This window comes from Danio rerio, chromosome 23 (genome assembly GCF_049306965.1).
Source record: "Danio rerio strain Tuebingen ecotype United States chromosome 23, GRCz12tu, whole genome shotgun sequence".
NCBI lineage: Eukaryota > Metazoa > Chordata > Actinopteri > Cypriniformes > Danionidae > Danio > Danio rerio.
In genome coordinates, this window is record NC_133198.1 from 44,022,501 (window position 1) to 44,045,572 (window position 23,072).

The following is a 23,072-nucleotide window of genomic DNA, read 5'->3' on the forward strand; positions in this document are numbered from 1 at the left end:
TCATACATCTTTCTGCCCATCTATCCATCTGTCCATTCATCTTTATTTTGTCCGTCCATTGGTTCATCCATTTTTCTTTGTCTACCAACCCATCCATTCATTCATCCACCTGTTATTCTTCCTGTCTATCCATCCATCCATCTATCCATCTGTCTTCTGTCCATCTGTCCACCTATCCAACCATCAATCCACCCACTCATATATCCATCCATCCATCCATCCATCCATCCAGTTATCCATCTTTCCATCTATCTTTTTGTCTATCTGTCCATCCACCCATCCATCCTTTTATCAATCTTTCTTTGTCATCTGTCTATTCATACATCTTTCTGCCCATCTATCAATCTGTCCATTCATCTTTATTTTGTCCGTCCATTGGTTCATCCATTTTTCTTTGTCTACCAATACATCCATTTATTCATCCACCTGTCTTTCTTTATATCCATCCATCCATCCATCTGTTTTCTGTCCATCTGTCCACCTATCCAACCATCAATCCATCCATCCATCCATCCATCCATCCATCCATTTTTTTCTGTCCATCTGTCCACCCATTCTTCCATCCATACATCTTTCTTTCTGTCATCTGTCCATTTATACATCTTTTGTGTCCATCTATCCATCAGTCCATTCATCTATTTTTTATCCATCCATCAATCCATCCATTCATCCATCCATCCATCCATCTTTCTGTCTGTCTATTCATCCATTCGTCTTTCTTTCTTTCTGTCTACCTATCGATCCATCTATCGATCCATTTTTTGCCTACCATCCATCCACCCATCTTTCTATCTATATATTCATCCACCCATCATTCTTTTTGTCCATCTATCCATCCATCCTTTCATCTTTATTTTGTCTATCCATCCATTCATCCATCCATCTTCGTCCATCCATCTGTCTGTGCACCCGTTTGTCCAGTCATTCGTCCATCCATCTTCTTTCTTTCTTTCTTTCTTTCTTTCTTTCTTTCTTTCTTTCTTTCTTTCTTTCTTACTTTCTTTCTTTCTTTCTTTCTTTCTTTATCCATCCACACATTAGTCTTTCCTTCTGACCATACATCCATCCATCCTTTTTTCTGTCCATCCATTCATTCATCTTTATTTCTTTCTATCCATCTATCTATCCATCCACCCATCCATCATCTTTAATTCGTATATCTATCCATAAAATCTTTTTTTTCCATCCAAATATCAATTTATGACTCCATCCATCTGTCCATCTTTCTTTCTGTTCGTTCATACATCAATTCATCTTTATTTCTATCCATCTATACATCCATCCATTCAACTTTGTTGTATATCCATCCATCCAATCTTCTTTCCGTCCAAAAATCCATCTATCCATCCACCTATCCATCTTTCTTTCTATCCATCCGTCTACTCATCCATTCATCTTTATCTATCTATCCATCCATCCAGTGATTTTTATTTTGTATATCCATCCGTCTAATCTTCTTTCCATCTATCTATCTGTCCGTCCATCCGTCCAGTGATTTTTTTTTTTGTCCATCTTTCCAATCTTCTTTCCATCTATCTTTTTTTTGTATATCCATCTGTCCAATCTTCTTTCTTTCCATCCATCTATGACTTCATCCATTTATCTGTCTGTCTTTCTTTGTCCATCCATCCATCAATTTATCTTTTTCTATCCATCTATACATCCATCCATTCATTTTTCTTTCTATCCATCTATCCATCCATCCATCTTTGTTTTGTATATCCATCCATCCAATCTTTTTGCATCCACGTATCCTTCCATTCATCCATCCATCTATCACTCTTATACATCCATCTGTCCGTCTTTCTTTCTGTCCGTTCGTCCATCCATTAATGTTTATTTCTATCCATCTATACATGCATGCATTCGTCTTTTTGTATATCCATCCATTCAATCTTCTTTCCATCCATCCATCTATCCATCTTTAATTTTTTCTATCTATCCATCTATCTATCTATCCATCCATTCATCTTTGTTATGTATATCCATCCATCCAATCTTTTTTGCATCCATCCATCCATCCATCCATCCATCCATCCATCCATCCATCTATGACTCCTATCCATCCGTCTGTCCGTCTTTCTTTCTGTCCATTCGTCCATCCATTAATGTTTCTTTCTATCCATCTAAACATTCATCCATTCATCTTTTTGTATATCCGTCCATTCAATCTTCTTTCCATTTATCTATGACTCCATCAATCCATCCATCTGTCCATCTTTCTTTCTGTCTGCCCATCCATCAATTCATCTTTATTTCTATCCATCTATACATCCATCCATTCATTTTTCTTTCTATCTATCTATCCATCCATCCAAACATCTATCAACCCATCCATATACTCCTCTTTATTTTTATAGTCTACAGAGGTGCAGCGATGGAAAAAGAAGTGTTCGTGGGAGCTTCGACATCCAAATAAATGGATATTTTAGAGCGCCTTCCTGCTGCCAAAACTCTGAAAGAATGATGGTGTGTGTTTGTGTGTATTTGTGAGTTTCAATAAATGAAAAACGAGTGTGTATTTTTTTACTTTTTTGAACGGCAGGCTGTGGACTATGAGAGGCGCAGCACGTACTCGCTCGCAGTGGAGGTGCAAAACCCCAATGTGGACTCGCGCTTCCTCAGACGAGGCCCGTTTAAGGACCGGGCGATGGTGCGAATCACAGTCCTGAATGCGGATGAGCCGCCGAGGTTTTCCAGGTCTCGATATCGACTGGATGTGTCTGAAAACTGTCCTCCAGCTTGTGTAGTAGGAAGAGTGACTGCCGTGGATCCGGATACCGGCCTCAGTAACAACATAAAGTATGATCATATATTTATACTTTTGTTTTTATATAATGCATGTCAATTGGTGAATCAGATATACAGTTGAATTATAAGCCCCCCTGTATATTTTTTCCCCAATTTCTGTTTCTGTTTAATGGAAAGTACACATTTTCTAAACATAATAGTTTTAATAACTAATACATAATAACTGATTTCTTTCACATTTGTCATGATGACAGTAAAGAATATTTGACTGGATGTTATTCAAGATGCTAGTATTCTGCTTTAAGTGCAATTTAAAGGCTTAACTAGGTTAATTCAGCAAGTTAGAGTAATTAGGCAGGTCATTGTATAACGATCGTTTGTTCTGTAGACAATTAAAAAATATATTGCTAAGGGGGCTCATAATATTGATCTTAAAATAGGTTTAAAACAATTAAAAACAGCATTTTTTCTAGCTGAAATAAAATAAATAAGACTTTCTCCAGAAGAAAAAATATTATTTGAAATATTGTGAAACATTCCTTGCTCTGGTAAACATCATTTGGGAAATATTTAAAAAAAGAAAAGAAAAATAAAGAAAAAAGTGTCACATTGCACTCAAATCTATGCAGAAGGTTAAATACTTTGCATGATTACATTATTTTAGGACTGTTGCGTTTCAAGTGTTCAATTTCATGTTAATTAATTATATTTGTTGTCTGAACAATACAGTTTTGAATGATTTATCATTATTCTCTGTGGTGATTTATTGGATTTTAGTTATGAGTCCTTTTACATTATTTTGATTATGCTTTATCAGTACAACTGAAGACACCATACACTAAGGAAAAATTAATTATAAGAGTGTTTCTTCAAAAAGGAATACATTTATGGCCTAGGGATGTTGCTTTTGCTAATTAAAAGTTATCCAAGTGCTATATTTTATTAATTATTTTGTCTCGTTTTGATGTCAAGGCTACATTTAAAACGTTTTTCGCAGGCCTTCATCGTTTATTTATGTAAGAAAATAAAATTAAATTCATTGTAAAAATTCTTCCAAAAATATATATTCTAAAAGTATGGTTTATAGTTAATATGGTCTGTCTGTGTGATTATAATATAATATAATATAATATAATATAATATAATATAATATAATATAATATAATATAATATAATATAATATAATATAACATAACATAACATAACATAACATATAATATAATATAATATAATATAATATAATATAATATAATATAATATAATATGATATGATATAATATAATATAATATAATATAATATAATATAATATACACTCACCGGCCACTTTATTAGGTACACCTTACTAGTATCGGGTTGAACCCACTTTTGCCTTCAGAACTGTCTTACTCCTTCATGGCATAGATTCAACAAGGTACTGTAAATATTTCTGAAAGATTTTGCTCCATATTGACTTGATAGCATCACACAGTTGCTGCAGATTTGTTAGATTGAGATCTGGTGACTGTAGAGGCCATTAGAGTACAGTGAACTTATGTTTCACAGTGAACTTATGATCATGTTTAAACAATCAGTCTGAGATGATTCACGCTTTATGACATGGCCAGTTATCCTGCTGGAAGTAGCCATCAGAAGATGAGTACACTGTGGTCATAAAGGGATGGACAACAATACTCAGGTAGGCTGTAGCTTTGACACGGTGCTCAACTGGTACTAATGGGCCCAAAGTGTGCTTAAAAAAATATATCCCACACCTTTACAGCACCACCTCCAGCCTAAACCGTTGATAACAAGGCAGGATGGATCCATGCTTTCATGTTGTTGATGCCAAATTCTGACCCTAAGCAGAAATCAAGACTCAAGCAGAAATCAAGACTCATCATGTCACTCATGTTTTTCCAATCTTCAATTGTCCAATTTTGGTGAGCCTGTGTGAATTGTAGCCTCAGTTTTCTGTTCTTAGCAGACAGGAGTGGCACCCGGTGTGGTCTTCTGTTGCTGTAGACCATCTGCCTCAAGGTTGGATGTGTTGTGCGTTCAGGGATGCTCTTCTGCATACCTTGGTTGTAACGAGGGTTTATTTGAGGTACTGTTGCCTTTCTATCAGCTGGAACCAGTTTGGCCTTTTCTCTTTTTCGGACCAAACCCTAGAGATGGTTGTGCGCAAAAATCCCAGTAGATCAGCAGTTTCTGAAACACTCAGACCAGCCGATCTGGCACCAACAACCATGCCACTTTCAAAGTCACTTAAAACACCTTTCTTCCCCATTCTGATGCTCGGTTTGAACTGCAGCAGACCGTCTTGACCATGTCTACATGCCTAAAAGCATTGAGTTGCTGCCATGTGATTGGCTGATTAGATATTTGCACTAACAAGCAGTTGGACAGGTGTACCTAATAAAGTGGCCGGTGAGTATAATATACTACTTGTCTCAAACTCAAACATTTCTTACAAGTTTTATACACAAGAATAAATAAATAAAAAGGTTTCATCAGAAAATTGAAGAAGAAATGTGACAAATATATCTTATAAACAGTAGGTTTTAATATATGATATTGTCAATCAAGCTGTAAATTTATTAAAAGGATGCAAAAAACACACATACAAGTTTTTAAATATTATAATAACAGCATACGGTTAACAATAGAAGGAATGTATGCATGTCTGTGCAATCAATCAATCAATCAATCAATAAAGTACAAATCTAATGGTATAATTTCTCAGTCTACATAAACAAAAGCACCTACATTTAAATTATTATTATTGTTTTGCATGACAGTAATGAGAATTATAGTATATTTTTTATTATCATTTCAATTCTGCTGTAAAATCTCACTAGAATTTGTTCTCGACATGTTTTAATAAGCTTTTCCTCACACTGCTCATGCAGTTTTTCATTATCAGTGTAAAAAAAACACTCATATTGCATCACGTTTCAGTCTGCAACAGGAAATCCGTGAGCTGTTTTCACTTCAAGCCGGTCGGTTTCGCTTGCTTAACTGCGTTATTGATGCACCGGCTTCTCTTTATATCTTGTAATCTGTCTGCCCTCCTCCTTTTATTCCTGTCCATTTCTTCTCAGGTACTCGATTGATCCCGAGTCGGACCCCGAGGCTCTGTTCCGCATCGCCTCTGACAATGGCCTCATCACCACGGCCATGGAATTGGATCGAGAGCAGGAGCAATGGCACAACATTACTGTCATCGCCACACAGAGAGGTACCAGAGCTCCTCGCCTCCGCTCTTAAAGGGACACGCCGTCAATTCTGCGCGCCTGACAATCTCACACAGGTCGCAGCGTGAAATCGGCCCACAGGAAAGCTATTACTGCTGCAGAGGCTCATCCGCAAACAGAGAAAAAGATAATCAAATGACAACTCAGATTGCTTTTAAAGTCCCCGTGAAATCAGAATTGAAGTTTTATAGGTGCTCATTTCACTATGTAAGCCTTAAAAGGGTTAGTTCACTCAAAAATAAGAATTTATACTTTTTTACTCACCGTCAAGGCGTCTTATTGTAGGTGTATATTACTGTCAACTTGAAGCCAAATCCAGTTGAAGTTAATTTTGAGTTATTTTAAGTGATCTTGGGTTTTTCCAGCTGATGGATGAATGGATGCAGCAGATGGATGGATGGATGGATACAGCAGATAAATGGAGGGATATAGCTTATATATAGCTAATACACACCTGATCAAACTAATTGAGTCCTTCAGGCTTGTTTGAAACGTACAGGTAAGTGTGTTGAAGTTGGGTTGAAACTAAACTGTGCAGGACTGCAGCCCTTCAGGAACTGGATTTGACACATGTTATACAGTAGATAGATGGATGGATGGATGGATACAGCATGGATGGATGGATGGATGGATACAGCAGATGGATTGATGAATGGATGGATACAGTAGATGGATGGATAGATGGATACAGTAGATAAATGGATGGATGGATATAGTGGATGGGTGGATGGATAGATGGAAAGAACCGATGGATAGATATATAATTGATAGATAGATAGATAGATAGATAGATAGATAGATAGATAGATAGATAGATAGATAGATAGATAGATAGATAGATAGATAGATAGATAGATAGATAGATAGATAGATAGATAGATAGATAGATAGATAGATAGATAGATAGATAGATAGATAGATCTTTATTTCTGCCATGGATGGATACAGCAGATGAATGGACGGATACAGCAGATAGGTGGATGTATGGACGGATACAGTACATGACATAGTAGACGGATGGATGGATGGATGGATGGATCAATCGATCGATATAGTGGATGGGGGGATGGATGGAAAGAGCGGATGGATGGATGGATGAATGGATGGATGGATGTATGGATCGATATAGTGGGGGTGGATGGATGGAAAGAGCTGGATGGATGGATTTAATAGATGGATGATGGATAAACTAGATGGATGAAAGGATGGATAAAGTAGCTGGATGGATATAGTTGATGGATAGATTGATGGATACAGTGGATGGATGGATGGATGGATGGATGGATGGATGGATGGATGGATGGATGGGTGGATAGATGGATGGATGGTTGGATGGATACAGCAGATAGATGGATGGATGTATGGATGGATACAGGGGATGGATGGATGGATGGATGGATGGATGGATGGATGGATGGATACAGTAGATGAATGGATGGATATAGTGAATGAATTAATATAAAAGTTGGATGGACGGAAAGAGCAGATAGATGGATGGATGGATGGAAAGAGCAGATAGATAGATAGATAGATAGATAGATAGATAGATAGATAGATAGATAGATAGATAGATAGATAGATAGATAGATAGATAGATAGATAGATAGATAGATAGATAGATATTTCTGCCATGGATGGATACAGCAGATGGATGGACGGATACAGCAGATAGGTGGATGAATGGATGGATACAGTAGATGGATAGATGAATACAGCGGATAGATGGGTGGATACAGCAGATCGATGGATGGAAAAAGTAGATGGATGGATATAGTTGATGGATAGATGGATGAATGGTTGGATAGAGAGAGATAGATAGGTAGACAGACAGAGAGGCAGACAACTGATTGTGCTTAGTTTCTCACTTCTGCCAAAAACAATGAATGATATTTATGTCAATGAATTTCTATTCATTTCTGTCCAATCAAAAGCTGTCTGGCATCTAAAGTGTCCCACCCACTACTTAAAATGTCCCGCCCTGCATTCATGCTTCTATTGAAAAATCCTTCACACATCAAACAAAGCTGCGCGTATCCAAGTCTGGTCCATCCCAGCTCAAGGTCGGCCCGTTGTTCTCATAAAACACAATCTGGCGTCGTCAGAATGGATTTGTTCGGCTCATGTCCTGTAATTACCGTCATTTTAGACACACGCTCTGAACCCGATAAGTGTGGCTCGGTTATGGCTTTATGTAATGTCATATATTGGGAGCATCAGATGACGTTCGGGCCACTTCTGGCCGTGATGTAACGTTATGTCCCCGAAGTGCAAAGAGCGTACGGAGAACAGTAACGAGACAGATTCTGTTTCATGGTCAGTAGGATTTAGCTGACCTACTTGCGGCTTAAAAGCTTTTGATTTCTGACTTGCTTTGCTTGTTTTTTTATACGTGAGTTCTTAACATGCTGTTCTTTTCTCTTTCTTAGACAGCCCCAACCAAGTGACCAGGGTGGCTGTTTCCATCGAGACGCTGGACCTGAATGACAACAGCCCAGAGCTGGATAGACAGTACAACACAGCCGTGTGCGACTCCAGCACCGCCGGACAGGTCAGTGGCAGCGCTCTCACCCCAAGAGTGTGGAAGAAATGAAGGATGATCTGCTTCATCAGATTATTCTGGCCAAGACGCATCCATGGAAAAAAGGACACTTGCATGGGAAGCAGCAATAAGCCAATAGGACTACTTATACTACAGAAAAGTGGAATTCTGATAGGCTGGTTCCATGATACACTGACTTAGTTATTTCACCGTTAACAATCAAAAACCACATTAAACAGCTCAATTATTTAGATTGGTAACTAGTATTGTCTTAATTGTCTTAGAATTTGGTAACTGTAGTGACCAAATAGGGTATATGCCGAGCTAGTGCTGTTCCCATGCTGATACACTTCCGGTGACCTGTTATTGTGAACTTTTTCTCATTTTATACAGTTCCTTATACAGCATCAATGTTGTAATGTCATTAAAATACATTCAGTTAAATAAACTAGCATTTATTTGGTTGCTCAAGCATAAAACGAGACAAAAAGCCGTTTACTCGCACGCGCCCGTCAGAATCGGCAGGCTAACGCAGAAGCTCTATTGAATATACTGTGGTAAAATAAATGCTCATATTATAAATGTCACATCCGTCAGTGACCACCTGAGGGCGCTGTAGTGCACTAGGACTTTGTAGGCACTACAGCGTCCCAGGAAAAGAACTACATTTTCATACATGCCCCGCTCACACACCGGAACACCTACACTGACCTGTCATCACATCTGTTTTGTGTTGCCGTTGATTATCTGGACTATTTATACAACCATTTCACCTCAGTTTGTCATCGCGTCGTTTGTCTACCTTGTCTGTCTTGTTCCCAGTCCTGCAGTAAGTTTGATATTCTTAGTAGTTTGTTCCTGATCGTGTTTTTGTATTTTTGCTTAGTCTAGTTTTTCGAGTTTTGTTTCCTGAGCCTTGTCTCTGTTTTAGTTTCTGATTTTGTGGTTTATTTGTACTTTGAACGCCTTGTTTTATGTTTTTGCACTGTAAATAAATCTGCACTTGAATCCGCAATCTTTTGTTCCCGTTTTGATATTGTTTTGATCACGCTAAACGTGACAATAAAGATATGGCGGGGGAAATGTAATTTAATGCAGTGCTTCTTGTACAATCTGAGACCCACTTTAAATCAGATATCACTCAGCCAGATTTCCATCGCTGATTTTTAAAGAAAACAGACTTTAAACGCATCGGATTTTGCATTGGCGTTCAATTCGCCGGAGGAGCTTAACCCAGGTTACTGGCAAATTAAAAGTCCTATTAGCATGCTTCGCCATATACCCCATTGACTACATGCCTAGTTGACTAGTATTGACTACATGCTTTACATTGAGACCATATCATCACCTTGGGTCTGCATTATTTTCGAATAATTATTAAATGATTCAACATCAATTATTCCGTACTTAGTTTGAAATGTAAAAATATTCCTTACATTTATATAGCGCTTTTCTGAACACGGGGAATCTCCTTATCCACCATCGGTGTGCCACAATACATCAGCTGATCCATGGAAAGGAGACAGAGTGATGAAGCCAGTTATGATATGGGGATGGTGAGGAGGCCATGATGGACCGAGGCCAGTGGACAAATTTGGCCAGGATGCTGGGGTTAAGCCCCTGCTCTTTTCGAAGGACAGCCTCGGTTTAACGTCTCACTGAGCAGTATAGAGTCCCTATCAATATAATGGGGCGTTAGGACCCACACAGACCACAGGTTAAGCGCCCCCTGCTGGCCTCATTAACACCACTTCCAACAGCAACCTAGCTTTCCCTTATAGCAGGCGTGTCCAAACTACGGCCCGCGGGCCATCTGCGGCCCGCAATCAGTTTTGTGGCGGCCCGCGAGGCTTTTTATAAATATCAATAGAATCTGGCTCGCTATACAAAAATGAACGTAATTCAATAAATAACCACCGGGTGTCGCTATTACATGCATTCAATTAAGCAGCAGTTCTTGTTATGATCTATCTATCTATCTATCTATCTATCCACAGTTGAAGTCTGAATTATTAGCCCCTCTTTGATTTATTTCTTCTTTTTAAAATATTTCCCAAATGATGTTTAACAGAGCAAGGACATTTTTACCGTATGTCTGATAATATTTTTTCTTCTGGAGAAAGACTTTTGTTTTATTTCGGCTTGAATAAAAAGCGGTTTAAATTTTTTTATGAACCATTTTAAGGTCAAAATTATTAGCCCTTTAAGTCTTCAGAACAAACCATTGTTATAAAATAACTTGCCTAATTACCTTAACTTAACTAGTTAACTTGATTAACCTAGTTAAGCCTTTAAATGTCACTTTAAGCTGTATTGAAGTGTCTTAAAAATATCTAGTCAAATATTATTTACTGTCATCATGGCAAAGATAAAATAAATCAGTTATTAAAAATGAGTTACTAAAACTAATATGTTTAGAAATGTGTGGAAAAAAAATCTTCTCTCCGTTAAACAGAAATTGGGGAAAAAATAAACGGGGGCTAACAATTTAGGGGGGCTAACAATTCTGACTTCAACTGTATTTATATATATATATATATATATATATATATATACACGTGTCTGTGTGATGTATGTAAAATTTGGCCCGCGACAACGTTTGTCTTTTTGCATCTGGCCCTCGGCCCAAAAAGTTTGGACACCCCTGCCTTATGGTCTCCCTTCCTGGTACTGACCGGGCGCAGCCCTGCTTAGCTTTAGTGGGTGACCATGTGAGACTTGCAGAGAGCTAGCTGCTGAATAATAATGATAATAATAATAATAATAATAATAATAATAATAATAATAATAATAATAATAATAATAATAATAATAACAACAACAACAACAACAACAACAACAACAACAACAACAACGATAATAATCTCTTTATGACATGGTATGTTATCCTGCTGGAAGTAGCCATCAGAAGATGGGTACACTGTGGTCATAAAGGGATGGACATGGTCAGCAACAATACTCAGGTAGGCTTTGGCATTGACACGATGCTCGATTGGTACTAAGGGGCCAAAAGTGTGCCAAGAAAATATCCCCAACGCCACAATAACATGTGAAAAAACACTTAACCACAGCAAAATTACTGTTTATTATAAAAAATAAAATAAAAAGTTATTGACTATTTGAAATGCTTGATTATAACCAGTTCCCTAGTGATGGGTTGCAGGTGGAAGGGCATCCGCTGCGTAAAACAGATGCTGGATGAGTTGTCGGTTCATTCCGCTGTGGCGACCTCGGATTAATAAAGGGACAAAGTCGAAAAGAAAATGAAAGAATGAATAAATAGAAATGGTCAATATCAGCATTCTGCTTTAAAATAAAATAACAACAAATCAGAGAAAGAAATTCACAATAATTGAGTTATATATTTAGATATATAAAAATGATATTTATAAGAAAACTCTCAGTACTATTGTAACTATTGCAATCCCCCATGACTGGGGAACTACGCTTTTTACTCATCATAGCACACGTGCTGCTGATGATGTGACAATAAAAGTGATTTGATTTGATTTAATACATATATACTGAGCATCAGAGTGGGGGGAAAAGGGTGATTTAAGTGACTTTGAAAGTGCCATGGTTGTTGGTGCCAGACGGGCTGGTCTGAGTATTTCAGAAACTGCTGATCTACTAGGATTTTCACGCACAACCATCTCTAGGATTTACAGAGAATGGCTTGAAAATGAGAAAATATGCAGTGAGCGGCAGTTCTTTGGGTGCAAATGCCTTGTTGATGCCAGAGGTCAGAGGAGAATGGCCAGACTGGTTCCAGCTGATAGAAAGGCAACAGTAACTCAAATAACTACTCGTTACAACCGAGGTCTGCAGAAGAGCATCTCTGAACGCACAACACGTTTAACTTTGAGATGGATGGGCTACAGCAGCAGAAGACCACACCGGGTGGCACTCCTGTCAGCTAAGAACAGGAAACTGAGGCTAAAATTCAGGCTTGCTCACTAAAATTGGACAATAGAAGATTGGAGAAACATTGCCTGGTCTGATGAGTCTCGATTTCTGCTGCGACATCCTGATGGTAGGGTCAGAATTTGGCATCAACAACATGAAATCATGAATCCATCCTGCTTTGTATCAACGGTTCAGGCTGGTGGTGGTGGTGTAATGGTGTGGGGGATAGTTTCTTTAGGCCCATTTGTACCAATTGAGCATCGTGTCAATGCTACAGCCTACCTGACTATTGTTTCTGACCATGTCCATTCCTTCATGACCACAGTGTACCCATCTTTTGATGACTACTTCCAGCAGGATAACGCACCATGTCATAAAGCATGTATCATCTCAGGTTTCTTGAACATGACAATGAGTTCACTGTACTCAAATGGCCTCCACAGTCACCAGATCTCAATCCAATAGAGCACTTTTGGGATGTGGTGGATTAGGAGATTTTCATCATGTATGTGCAGCCGACAAATCCACAGCAACTGTATTATGCTCTCATGTCAATATAGAGCAATATCTCTGAGGAATATTTCCTGTATCTTGTTGAATCTGTTCCATAAAGGAGTAAGGCAGTTCTAAAGGCAAAAGGGAGTCCAACTCGGGACTAGTGTGGCTAACATCTTGTTTTAACAGTGTTAACATTTCTAATGCATCTTATCACGTTGCCTTTAAGAAAATAGTGGCAAAAGCATCTTGATAATATAAAAGCTACATCAAACTATCAGAATCTGATGATTTGCATTGGTCAATAGATGCATTAAACTAAACAAATATATATGATAATGATAAAAATCCCAACTTAAATAAAAAAAATGTAATATTTTATTAAATATTGTATTATGCACATGTTTTTCTAATGTCATTTATTCATTCATTCATTCATTTTCTTGTTGTCTTAGTCCCTTTATTAATCCGGGGTCACCACAGAGGAATGAACCGTCAACTTATCCAGCACATTTTTACGCAGCGGATGCCCTTCCAGCCGCAACCCATCTCTGGGAAACTCTTGTCATTTGGAGTTTAGTAAATAGAGGCAAAAGCAATATGATAAAACAAACCTAATGTTTAATAAATGGAAATAAACAATTCATCTGCCAAGTAATAACTGAGATGCTCCACTCTGACTGGTCAGCAGCAGCATTCTTCATTAGCATATTATTGTATAATTAACCGTCACCCCAGGCAACAGTTTCTCTTCTCATATTAAAATCATCAACACTGGCCTCCTGATTGCACGTCTGCTCATTTATTCATGTGGCAAGCGTCTATATAATAAGAATTATGTGCATTCAGCCAGACGTTACTGCAGAATCCCTTAAGCGTAAGACCTGAATCCTTCTTTCTGAACATCCTGTCGAGGGTTTATTTGCCAATAAAGGTCTTTATTTGTAGTACCTACAGCACTATATGTGACCATGCTAATAGGATGTCTGAATACTGAGCATGCATGCGTGTTGTCAACAAAGGCATATCAGAGCAGCGACAGTTTTTTTAACCGAATGATGCGATTACCGACGCCAGTGCACAATGAGTCAGAATAAAACATGACGCGCTGGGTTATTCCTGATCTGGACTGTAGCCTGGGTTTGAAAAGTGTTGTTTGTGTCATAATAATTACAGCTACTACTAAATGAATTCTTCCAGGACACTGTTCTGCAGATCTGTTTTATGAGGATTATAATGCTGATGTTTTCATAGCATTTGACACCGTTTTAATATTAAAAGATAATATTGGAATGATAATTGTGTTTGTTTTTATAAATGTAGTCTCTTCGGCAATAAACTAACCCTGTTTTTTTATTTCAGCTGGTTAGTTTCAAGTGAAAGAGATGCAGTGTTAATGAATAAATAAATAAATAAATAAATAAATATATATATATATATATATATATATATATATATATATATATATATATATATATATATATATATATATACACATACATATATATACACACACAAAATCGGGTTAAATTCCATGTCAACAGCTCCTTTAGAATATACTTCCCTGTAAAAGAACATGACATGTTGAATATTGTTCATATATATATATATATATATATATATATATATATATATGTATAATGTGTGTATATATATATATATATATATATGTATATGTATATGTACATGTGTGTGTGTGTGTGTGTGTTTGTGTGTATATATTAGGGTTGGGCATCTAAGCTATAATGCCGATCCGATACGCATCTCGATACAAAGAATACGATCCGATATATTAGCAATACATTTGTGACATATTGCGATGCAACACGATACGATTCACACCCATATCACGATACAATGCGATAATTCAGCACTAACTAATTAAATCAAGTTTATGAGATGATGTAAGAAAGGATGCTGTGCCATTGAATGAGTTTGATTATTTATTAACCAAGCAAAACCAAGACTTTTTTTACAAACTGGCTTTTCTCTCAGAGCCAGAGTGTCAGTTTACAGTAGAGGGCCATTTTAGAACCTATAGCACATATTTTTTAAGTATTTCCAAGATAAACAGAATGTATAAGTGCAATATATATTATAAATGTATATATTTGCACTCTTTCAACATAAAGGTTTACCATTGCACAACAAAAATTGTGATTTAACTTTTCAACTATATAAACAAGTTTTACAAAGATATATTTTGCCACTGAATATTAAAAACTTAAGGTCGTGAACTAGCAGTGTTATGTTGCTTTGAAACATCACTATCACTGTAAACAACAGGCTAATAAAAATATACATAAATAAAAATTAACAGAAGGTGTTTAAAACCTTCGTTCTCCGTAACACTAGGCTGAATATCTTTGCAGATGAACAATGCAATAGCATTCGTTACTGGCGTAGAGCGAGCAGAACTGTTGCGCATGGAGAAACATTCAATGCTTTTCTCACCACTTTTGGAGCTGGTAGCTACAGTTGAAGCAGAGCAAGAATCCGGGGATGCAGGGACACTGGAAGATGCTTCCACAACAACACCATGGCGCCGCTTCAAGTGAGATATCAGATTAGTCGTACTGCCCGTGTATTTTACAGATGCACATTTTGCAAATTGCATCTGTCCTGTCAAGTCGTCCATCCTTTTTGCAGAATCCATAATGTTGCCATACTTTAGATTTAAAACTCAGTGAGGAATAAGATGTTTGTTTTGCTTCTCGCGCTTTCTGAGGGTGCACCACTAGCTTCATCCGCACACCTGATACACTGAGTTGTAGTGTAAGTGTACACATCCGCAAGTCCGTTGCTAATGCATACTTTATGTAGGTCGATTAAATTATGCGCCAAAAACAGGTTGACAACACTGGTAATAAATAAAAAATACATTCTATATTAAAAATATAAGTTGTATCTTGGAAAAAACGATGCATCTCGCAAAAACCGATGCATCTCGATTTGCTTCCAAAATTTCATTCATCCTCTGCTGCTCTACCGATGCACTCGCATCGTGCATGCGCATGACCGTGTATCGATACATATCGATGAATCTTCCCATCCCTAGCATATATATATATATATATATATATATATATATATATATATATATTTATATGTATATGAACAATATTCAACATGTCATGTTCTTTTTTCTGGGAAGTATATTCTAAAGGAGCTGTTGACATGGAATTGAACCAGGTTTTGGTAAAAGCCCAAATAATAAAAACATAAAAATTATATAAAAGAAATACATAAAAATAAATATGTGTAATGACAGTGTGATTACACAAGGAGAAAATACTGAACTACTGAAATGTTTTTAATACTTTCTATTAGTGATGGCAGCTTAAAAAAGCCTCTCATATGGAGAATGAAGTTATATACATTGCTTGTGTGGGTTTCAAATCTTGTGTGTACAAATACTGATTCTGTTTGTCTTGTCTATCAAATCTGAGCTTTATTTTGTATTCTCTATCGGATTCAAGTCAGGTGATTGGCTGGGCCATTCTACAGCTTGATTTTCTTACTCTAAAAGCATTTGAGAGTTTCCTTGGCTGTGTTTTGGAACATTGTCTTGCTGAAATGTCCATCCTGGTTGTATCTTTATTCTCCTGCTAATGTAGATGTTGGACTGATATGCATTTACAGTGAAGAAGGGCAGATGGTTGCTAAAGAACTACTGAAAGATTTCAGCTGATGTCTGGGCTTTGACTGCCTTTCTACACCTCCCTTTCTTCATGTGTGCAATACTGTTTTACTGTGTCATTTTATTACGTAACTTAATTTTTAAACTAAGTAATATTGCTTGCTTTGCATATATGGATTTCTTAGGTTATCAACATTTCGTAAAAAAATTCAGGTCAACAGCACCTTTATAAATATATCTTCAGAGAAAAATAGTGACGTGTTCAATAATTATTTTACCCACTGTATAAAGTACTCTGCAAACATCTTAGACCGCAAAAAAACTTTCGTTTTTTAAGTGAAACATTTATATAGACCTCATAGCTGGCTACAGGCCTGGTGCTGTTTTCTATTAACATATCACTGTTTGTTTATGTGTTTTTCAGGTGGTGCAGGTGATTCGAGCAGTAGATAAAGACCAAAGCAGCTCCAACTCTCCCATTCACTTCAGTATTCCTGCAGAATCCAGCGGTTCCCTCAACTTCTCCATCAGAGAGCGAGGAGGTGTGCTTTTTTTTTCTATTCTCCTGTCGTCCATCAGTCTTTCGTCTCCATCAGTTTTCTTCATCTCCATTGCGCTCTCTGTCCAGACGTATATCCTCCTTCATTACGCTCATGCATTTATCTTTTTGTCACATTCTGCTCCGCTGAACACGGCCAGCTCCCGTCTCTGTGCTCCGGCAAGCCCTTCTTTCATTTCGCTCATTTATCCCTTTTCCCAGCTTCAATCTGAGTGCTAATTTGCTTAAAGGAATAGTTCAGGCCGAAATTCATCAAACAATTCATCATTCATTATGGTTAAATTCACATGACAAAAGACAAAAGGAGAAATGTGAAAAATCTGGTGTGAGGAAAAACATTTATTATATATTTTAAGATGCATTTATACATTGTATATATTTCTTTTAAGAATATGCGCAATATCACACTCGTAGCAGTGCAATACTGCTGTGCAATATCGGTATCTGCTCACAGTGTGATATTGTGTTTATGCAACAGTTCAACAGCGTAATCGTGTATATAAAAAAGAAAATCAAACACGGAGAGTCTCAAAAACCTTTTTGTATTAGGAACTACTTTCTTCCGCCGTTCGTACACATCTGCAGCTGATGTCAGAACAGCAGAAACTGTTGCTAATGAACAAACGTCACTTTAGAACTAGTTTTTGAATGATTCTCTAGTGTTATGTCTAAAGTGATGACAAAACAGCTGATTTTGTTCACATTTTAAGATTATAAGGCTGAACGGCATGAAATGCCAGAAAAGAGAAAGTTCAACTTAAAAAGTCACTTACCTGTGCTGTAATGATTTACTCAGCTGTAGTTTGAACCATACGCTGAAATAATGTTGTGTTTGTCTTCTAAGGACTTTTTATGCGGTCTCTGTCACCATCTTGTGGCGAACGTCAACCGTCTTTGCTCTGCTCGGTATGGCAGGCTGATGGCTGCCAACGTGCTGAATCTCCGAAATTATAAATATTTAATATAAGCACTATCCTTATAAATAAACAACACAGTTGCAATCTAAACAACTCCATTCTCATCTAAAAAGCCTTTAAAAGTACATTATGTTGTACAAAGCTGCAATATTTGTCAAACTGTAGTCTACTTCTTGCCACTTGTGTGGGCGAAGTAATACACAAGGGTGAAGAGGCTGTACGAGTGCTGATATCACTTGTTGATATTTTCCCTTGTTGTTGGGAAAATATATTTTATATTCAGAAATTTGACGTTGACATGCTAAAATTACTTTAACATTTTGTGTCATGTCCACATGCGTCCTCATTCATTTCACTTTTTGTGTGTAGAGTATGAGTTTGCTCAATGAGCATGAGCAAATAGGTCATGGTTTCATAGTGTTTTATTGCAAATAGTTTTTATTTTTTTACATGATTTTTTTTAGAGCTCAAAATTAACGATGTACCAAATTTATTTCTATAACCACAAGAATTATTTCTCAGCCACAAATTTTTAATGTGTCAAAACAAGCAAAGTATAGCTGTATACTATACTTTTTATTTAACAAAACATTTCTTAAAAAAGACAGAAAAGCAATTGACTTTTAAAATGATGATTTTTTTTTTCCTTCCAGACCACACTGCAAATCTGGTGCTCTTGTCACCCCTGAAGGCTCTTCCTCGCTCTTCCTCTTTACCCACCCTAAAAATACCCATAATGCTCCGTGACGATACGTCAGACCTAAGCAGCACAGGAACTATTACAGTTACGGTGTGTCCGTGTCAGAATGGAGGGATGTGGGCTGAGGAACAAAAACCACAAACAGACGACAAGGATAAAACGTCAGTGGCGGACTGGGAGAAACAGACGGTGTGTTCACTGCTACCATCAAACTCACCGCTGCTGGGAGTCAGTTCAGCTGCCATGTTGGCCATCCTGGCCTGTGCCTCCACTCTTCTAGGTCAGTGTTTCACAATATGGGTCTCACTTCTTGTTTGGGCAACTTCCATTAAAAAAAGGCTGAGACATATGGATCCTTTTCACATATCCGGGTTTCTCAGTAGTGAAAGTCATCAAACTTGGATCAACTTAGGGTTAGGGTTAGGACCACAGGAGAGTCCAACAATTATTTGTTTTACAATCCTATTTGCTGAAATAGTGTTGTGTTTCTCTTATAAGGGATTATTATGCGGTCTCTGTCACTATTTTGCGGCAAGGTTGCCAGGTTGAAACCGGAAGTGGTGTTAGTGTGGCCAGCAGGAGGAGCTCAACCTGCTGTTTGTGTGGGTCCTCACGCCCCAGTATAGTGAAGGGGATTTTATACTGCTCAGTGAGCACCGTCTTTCGGATGAGACAATAAACTGAGGTCCTGACTCTCTGCAGTCTTTTAAAATCCCAGAATGTCCTTCAAAAAGAGTAGGGGTTTAACCCCGTCATAATTGGCTTCATCACTGTGTCTCCTCTCCAGCAATCAGCTGGTGTGTGGTGTGCGGTCTGGCGCAAAATGGCTGCTGTCACTTCATCCAGGTGAATGCTGCACACTGGTGGTGGATAAGGAGACCCCCCCTCATCCCCCAAACATGTGTAAAGGGCTTTGAGTGTCCAGAAGAACTCTATATAAATGTAAGAAATTGTTATTATCATTATTTATTATTATTTTCAAGACTGTCAGAAAAAAGAAAAAGAATAGTGTGAGGCTGATAACGGCAGCCAAAAGTGAGAACAATGCCAAATTTACTGTCCTGCCCCCATAGACACTGCATTTCAAACGCCTCACACAATAGGTAATTCCATTTTTGTCATTTGTTGCAGAGATGATATAATGCATGCATAGATACAAACAAATGTACATACATTTTCAGAATATTTTACTGTTTAAAGAAACACTTTTTTGAAATCAGTGATAAATTCTAAATTCATTCATTCATTTTCTTGTCGGCTTAGTCCCTTTATTAATCCTGGCTCGCCACAGCGGAATGAACTGCCAACTTATCCAGCAAGTTTTTACGCAGCGGATGCCCTTACAGCCGCAACCTGTCTCTGGGAAAAATCCACACACACATTCACACACACACTCATACACTACGGACAATTTAGCCTACCCAATTCACCTGTACCGCATGTCTTTGGACTGTGGGGGAAACCAGAGCACCCGGAGGAAACCCACGCAAAGGCAGGGAGAACATGCAAACTCCACACAGAAACACCAACTAAGCCAAGGTGCGACCCAGCGACCTTCTTGCTGTGAGGTGACAGCATTACCTACTGCGCCACTGCCTCGCCCTAAATTCAAAATTTTATAACTAATTTTATAGCCTTAACCCTTAAAGACCGAGACAGCCGCCCGCGGCTAAAAATAAGTATTGCTCTTAAATGTTTAATAACTTTTGATCCGCTGATCCGATTCATACAATTCAAAGATTGGCATAAAGAAGAGAATCTCAGCTTTCCAGTGCTGTATCACATAACATTCGCGGACTTTCAGAGGCTCCGGGATCAGTGCGGTTACGTCATCAAAATTTGACAACGCTGATTTGACTAAGAAACGCTCGTCACTGTGTCTCCGGACAAACCAGACATCATACATTGATGCATTGTCCCTCCTCCATGCCCAGATTGGTTCAAACTCGCTATATGACAACCAATAAGCATAGGTTTCACTTTTGTTTGTGGACCAACAAGCTTTTTGAACAACACGGAATGAGAGATACATGAGGCATACATTTATGCGCGGCTAAATAAAACGCAAAAAAAAAATGTTTTGCATGAAATAATTCTCATACTAAGTACTTTTGCATGCACAGCAGCACAGAAACATGACAAAACAGTGATACAGCAAAGACGAACTGCTGCTCTTGCTGTTTTCAAAAGACGCAAATGAAGGTGCAGCTGTTTGTCTGCATTGCAGACAACCATATCCAAATCCATATCCACAGACAACCATATCCATGCTGGCACATAAAACCTAAGGATGTTCCATATTGAACCTAGTTTAGTTATGTAACTATTTATGGTATAGTAAATATTTATATCTATTTTTTTTTACTGAGGATTTGCACCATGTTTATTTGGACTTTGACACATTATTTATTATTTTCTTAATTTTTTTTTATTTGTTCATTGTAAGGGGTGTTGTTTATAGTAACTGAAAATATATTATTTGGAAAAAGTCAAATTTGCTTCACTGTTCTATTATTTTGTAACATTTTTTTTTCTGTTTAGTTCATTCCCAGAACTTTTGGGGAAAATACATTGTCAGTAAATAAATGCATTTTTTTCTCCCATAGAAAAACGCCTTGGAATAACATTGAAATAAATTGCTATAACTTGCTCAGGGAATTGTGGATGTAGACAAAATTTATTTTGGAAGTATAAAACATCATAGCATGTATTTCTAAAGAAAGAAAAACAAACTTCATAAGGTTTTGTTTGAAATAACTAGAAAATGCCACTTTTTTTAAAAATCGTTTCTGGAAAATTCTGGAATATTTTCTGTCTGTTCATATGTTTTTGGACCAAAAAATATTTTAGACTGGACCTTTAAATGATATAGATTGAAACTTCAGGTTCTCCTGTTTAAAATGATATATGACACTTGAGGCTGACTGCTAAAATAAAAATAAAACTGCTTTTAAAAAAAATAATAATATAGGCCCATTAGGTGCCCACAAAATACCTCTAGGTCTTTAAGGGTTAAATGCTTTAGTTTTTACCATTATTGAATCCATTAATTCGATCTTCGAGTCTAATGGGATCACTTTTAGCCAACACAGGCTCATTGTGGATATGTACCCCTGTCTACAATTCTGGAGAGCATGAATTATGTGGCCAGAGGTTTGTCTGGTTGCTCAGTTTGCCTATAGTTGCTCACCTTATACACAGATGGACAAGGGACGCGTCGCTTAGTTGACCACAACAACAGGGTTCAAGTCCGGCGAAGAACAGTTCCAGAAACCAGATAAAACAAAAGCAGACATCACAAGTGTCCCGGAAGTTCCAGGAGTTTTCCGCAAATGCACAGAGACTCCCGGATGCCTGCAAACAAATGATAATCTCCCCGAAATCACGCGTCTCCCGCCCGGTCCTCAAATATGTCGCACACCCCTCTCCACCACATCCCACCCCGCTATTCAGATACGTCGCACGAATACGTTGTTAAAAATGTTTAGAAAAACTTAAAGGATATGTTTGTTGAAACCAAAAAGAGAACAATATTAATGATATAACATAGTTCTGAAAACTTTCTACTTCTCTGTTTATCTGTCTGATTTTAAGGTCAGTTTCTTCTGGCCGCCCCCTGTCGTTTTAAAGAATATCACAACGGCGAACTGGCAAGTATAAAAACCTCGTCCGTTTCACGAAATGCGTGCGCAGTCAGCGAAGGTGCACAATATGTCGACAGAAGAAAGTATAAATCCAGCTTTAGTTGCAAGCTGGTCGGCTGAAGTTTATATTGCGCCCTGTGGTGGAATTACGTGAGAAGAGAGAAATTTAAGATCATGAAAAAACATACACAGCGAACAAAAACTGCGAGCAGACTTACCTCCAGTTACGTTTTTTGCTGTCCCCAGAAATGTAGACCTGGGTACGGATCTATAATGAGCCTGGGTTGCTTTTAGCTTAGCTTAGCATAAATCATTGAATGAGATTATCCATTAGCATCTCGCACACCAAAGAGTCAATAATTTCCATATTTAATGTTTGACTTCTGTAGGTACATTGTGTAATAAGACTGACAGAAATGAGAACTTGTTATTTTCTAGGCTGATATGGACATACTCTCATTCTGCTGTAATAATCAAGCTAGTTTCCTGCTGTACCATTGTGACTACATAATTTGCTACATGTCCTCACCAGAGGATTATATTCACAGACACTGCCAACATTATTTGAACATTGTGAAACATAACAGTTTCACTGATTTTACACTAGAGCTTATTTTAAAGTCTTAGTGAATCAGACATTCCTGGGACTTTTTTTATCTCAGTATGTTGATTGTACTAACTAAAATG

General features: G+C 37.6%; 1 protein-coding gene across 4 annotated transcripts in view; it reads left to right on the top strand.

Moving 5' to 3' along the window:
* Window positions 1–23,072, top strand: part of cdh24a (cadherin 24, type 2a) — a 210,625-nt gene that overhangs the window by 165,382 nt on the left and 22,171 nt on the right. For 3 of the 4 annotated variants that reach the window (XM_021470042.3, XM_073939333.1, XM_073939336.1), the window contains 5 exons: window positions 2,546–2,802; window positions 5,833–5,969; window positions 8,412–8,533; window positions 16,990–17,107; window positions 18,695–19,021. In XM_021470042.3, the coding sequence (XP_021325717.1) occupies window positions 2,546–2,802; window positions 5,833–5,969; window positions 8,412–8,533; window positions 16,990–17,107; window positions 18,695–19,021 (961 nt within the window). Of the gene's footprint in view, window positions 1–2,360; window positions 2,470–2,545; window positions 2,803–5,832; window positions 5,970–8,411; window positions 8,534–16,989; window positions 17,108–18,694; window positions 19,022–23,072 lie in introns of those variants that run through there. The other variant, XR_012398708.1, reaches the window with a different exon arrangement.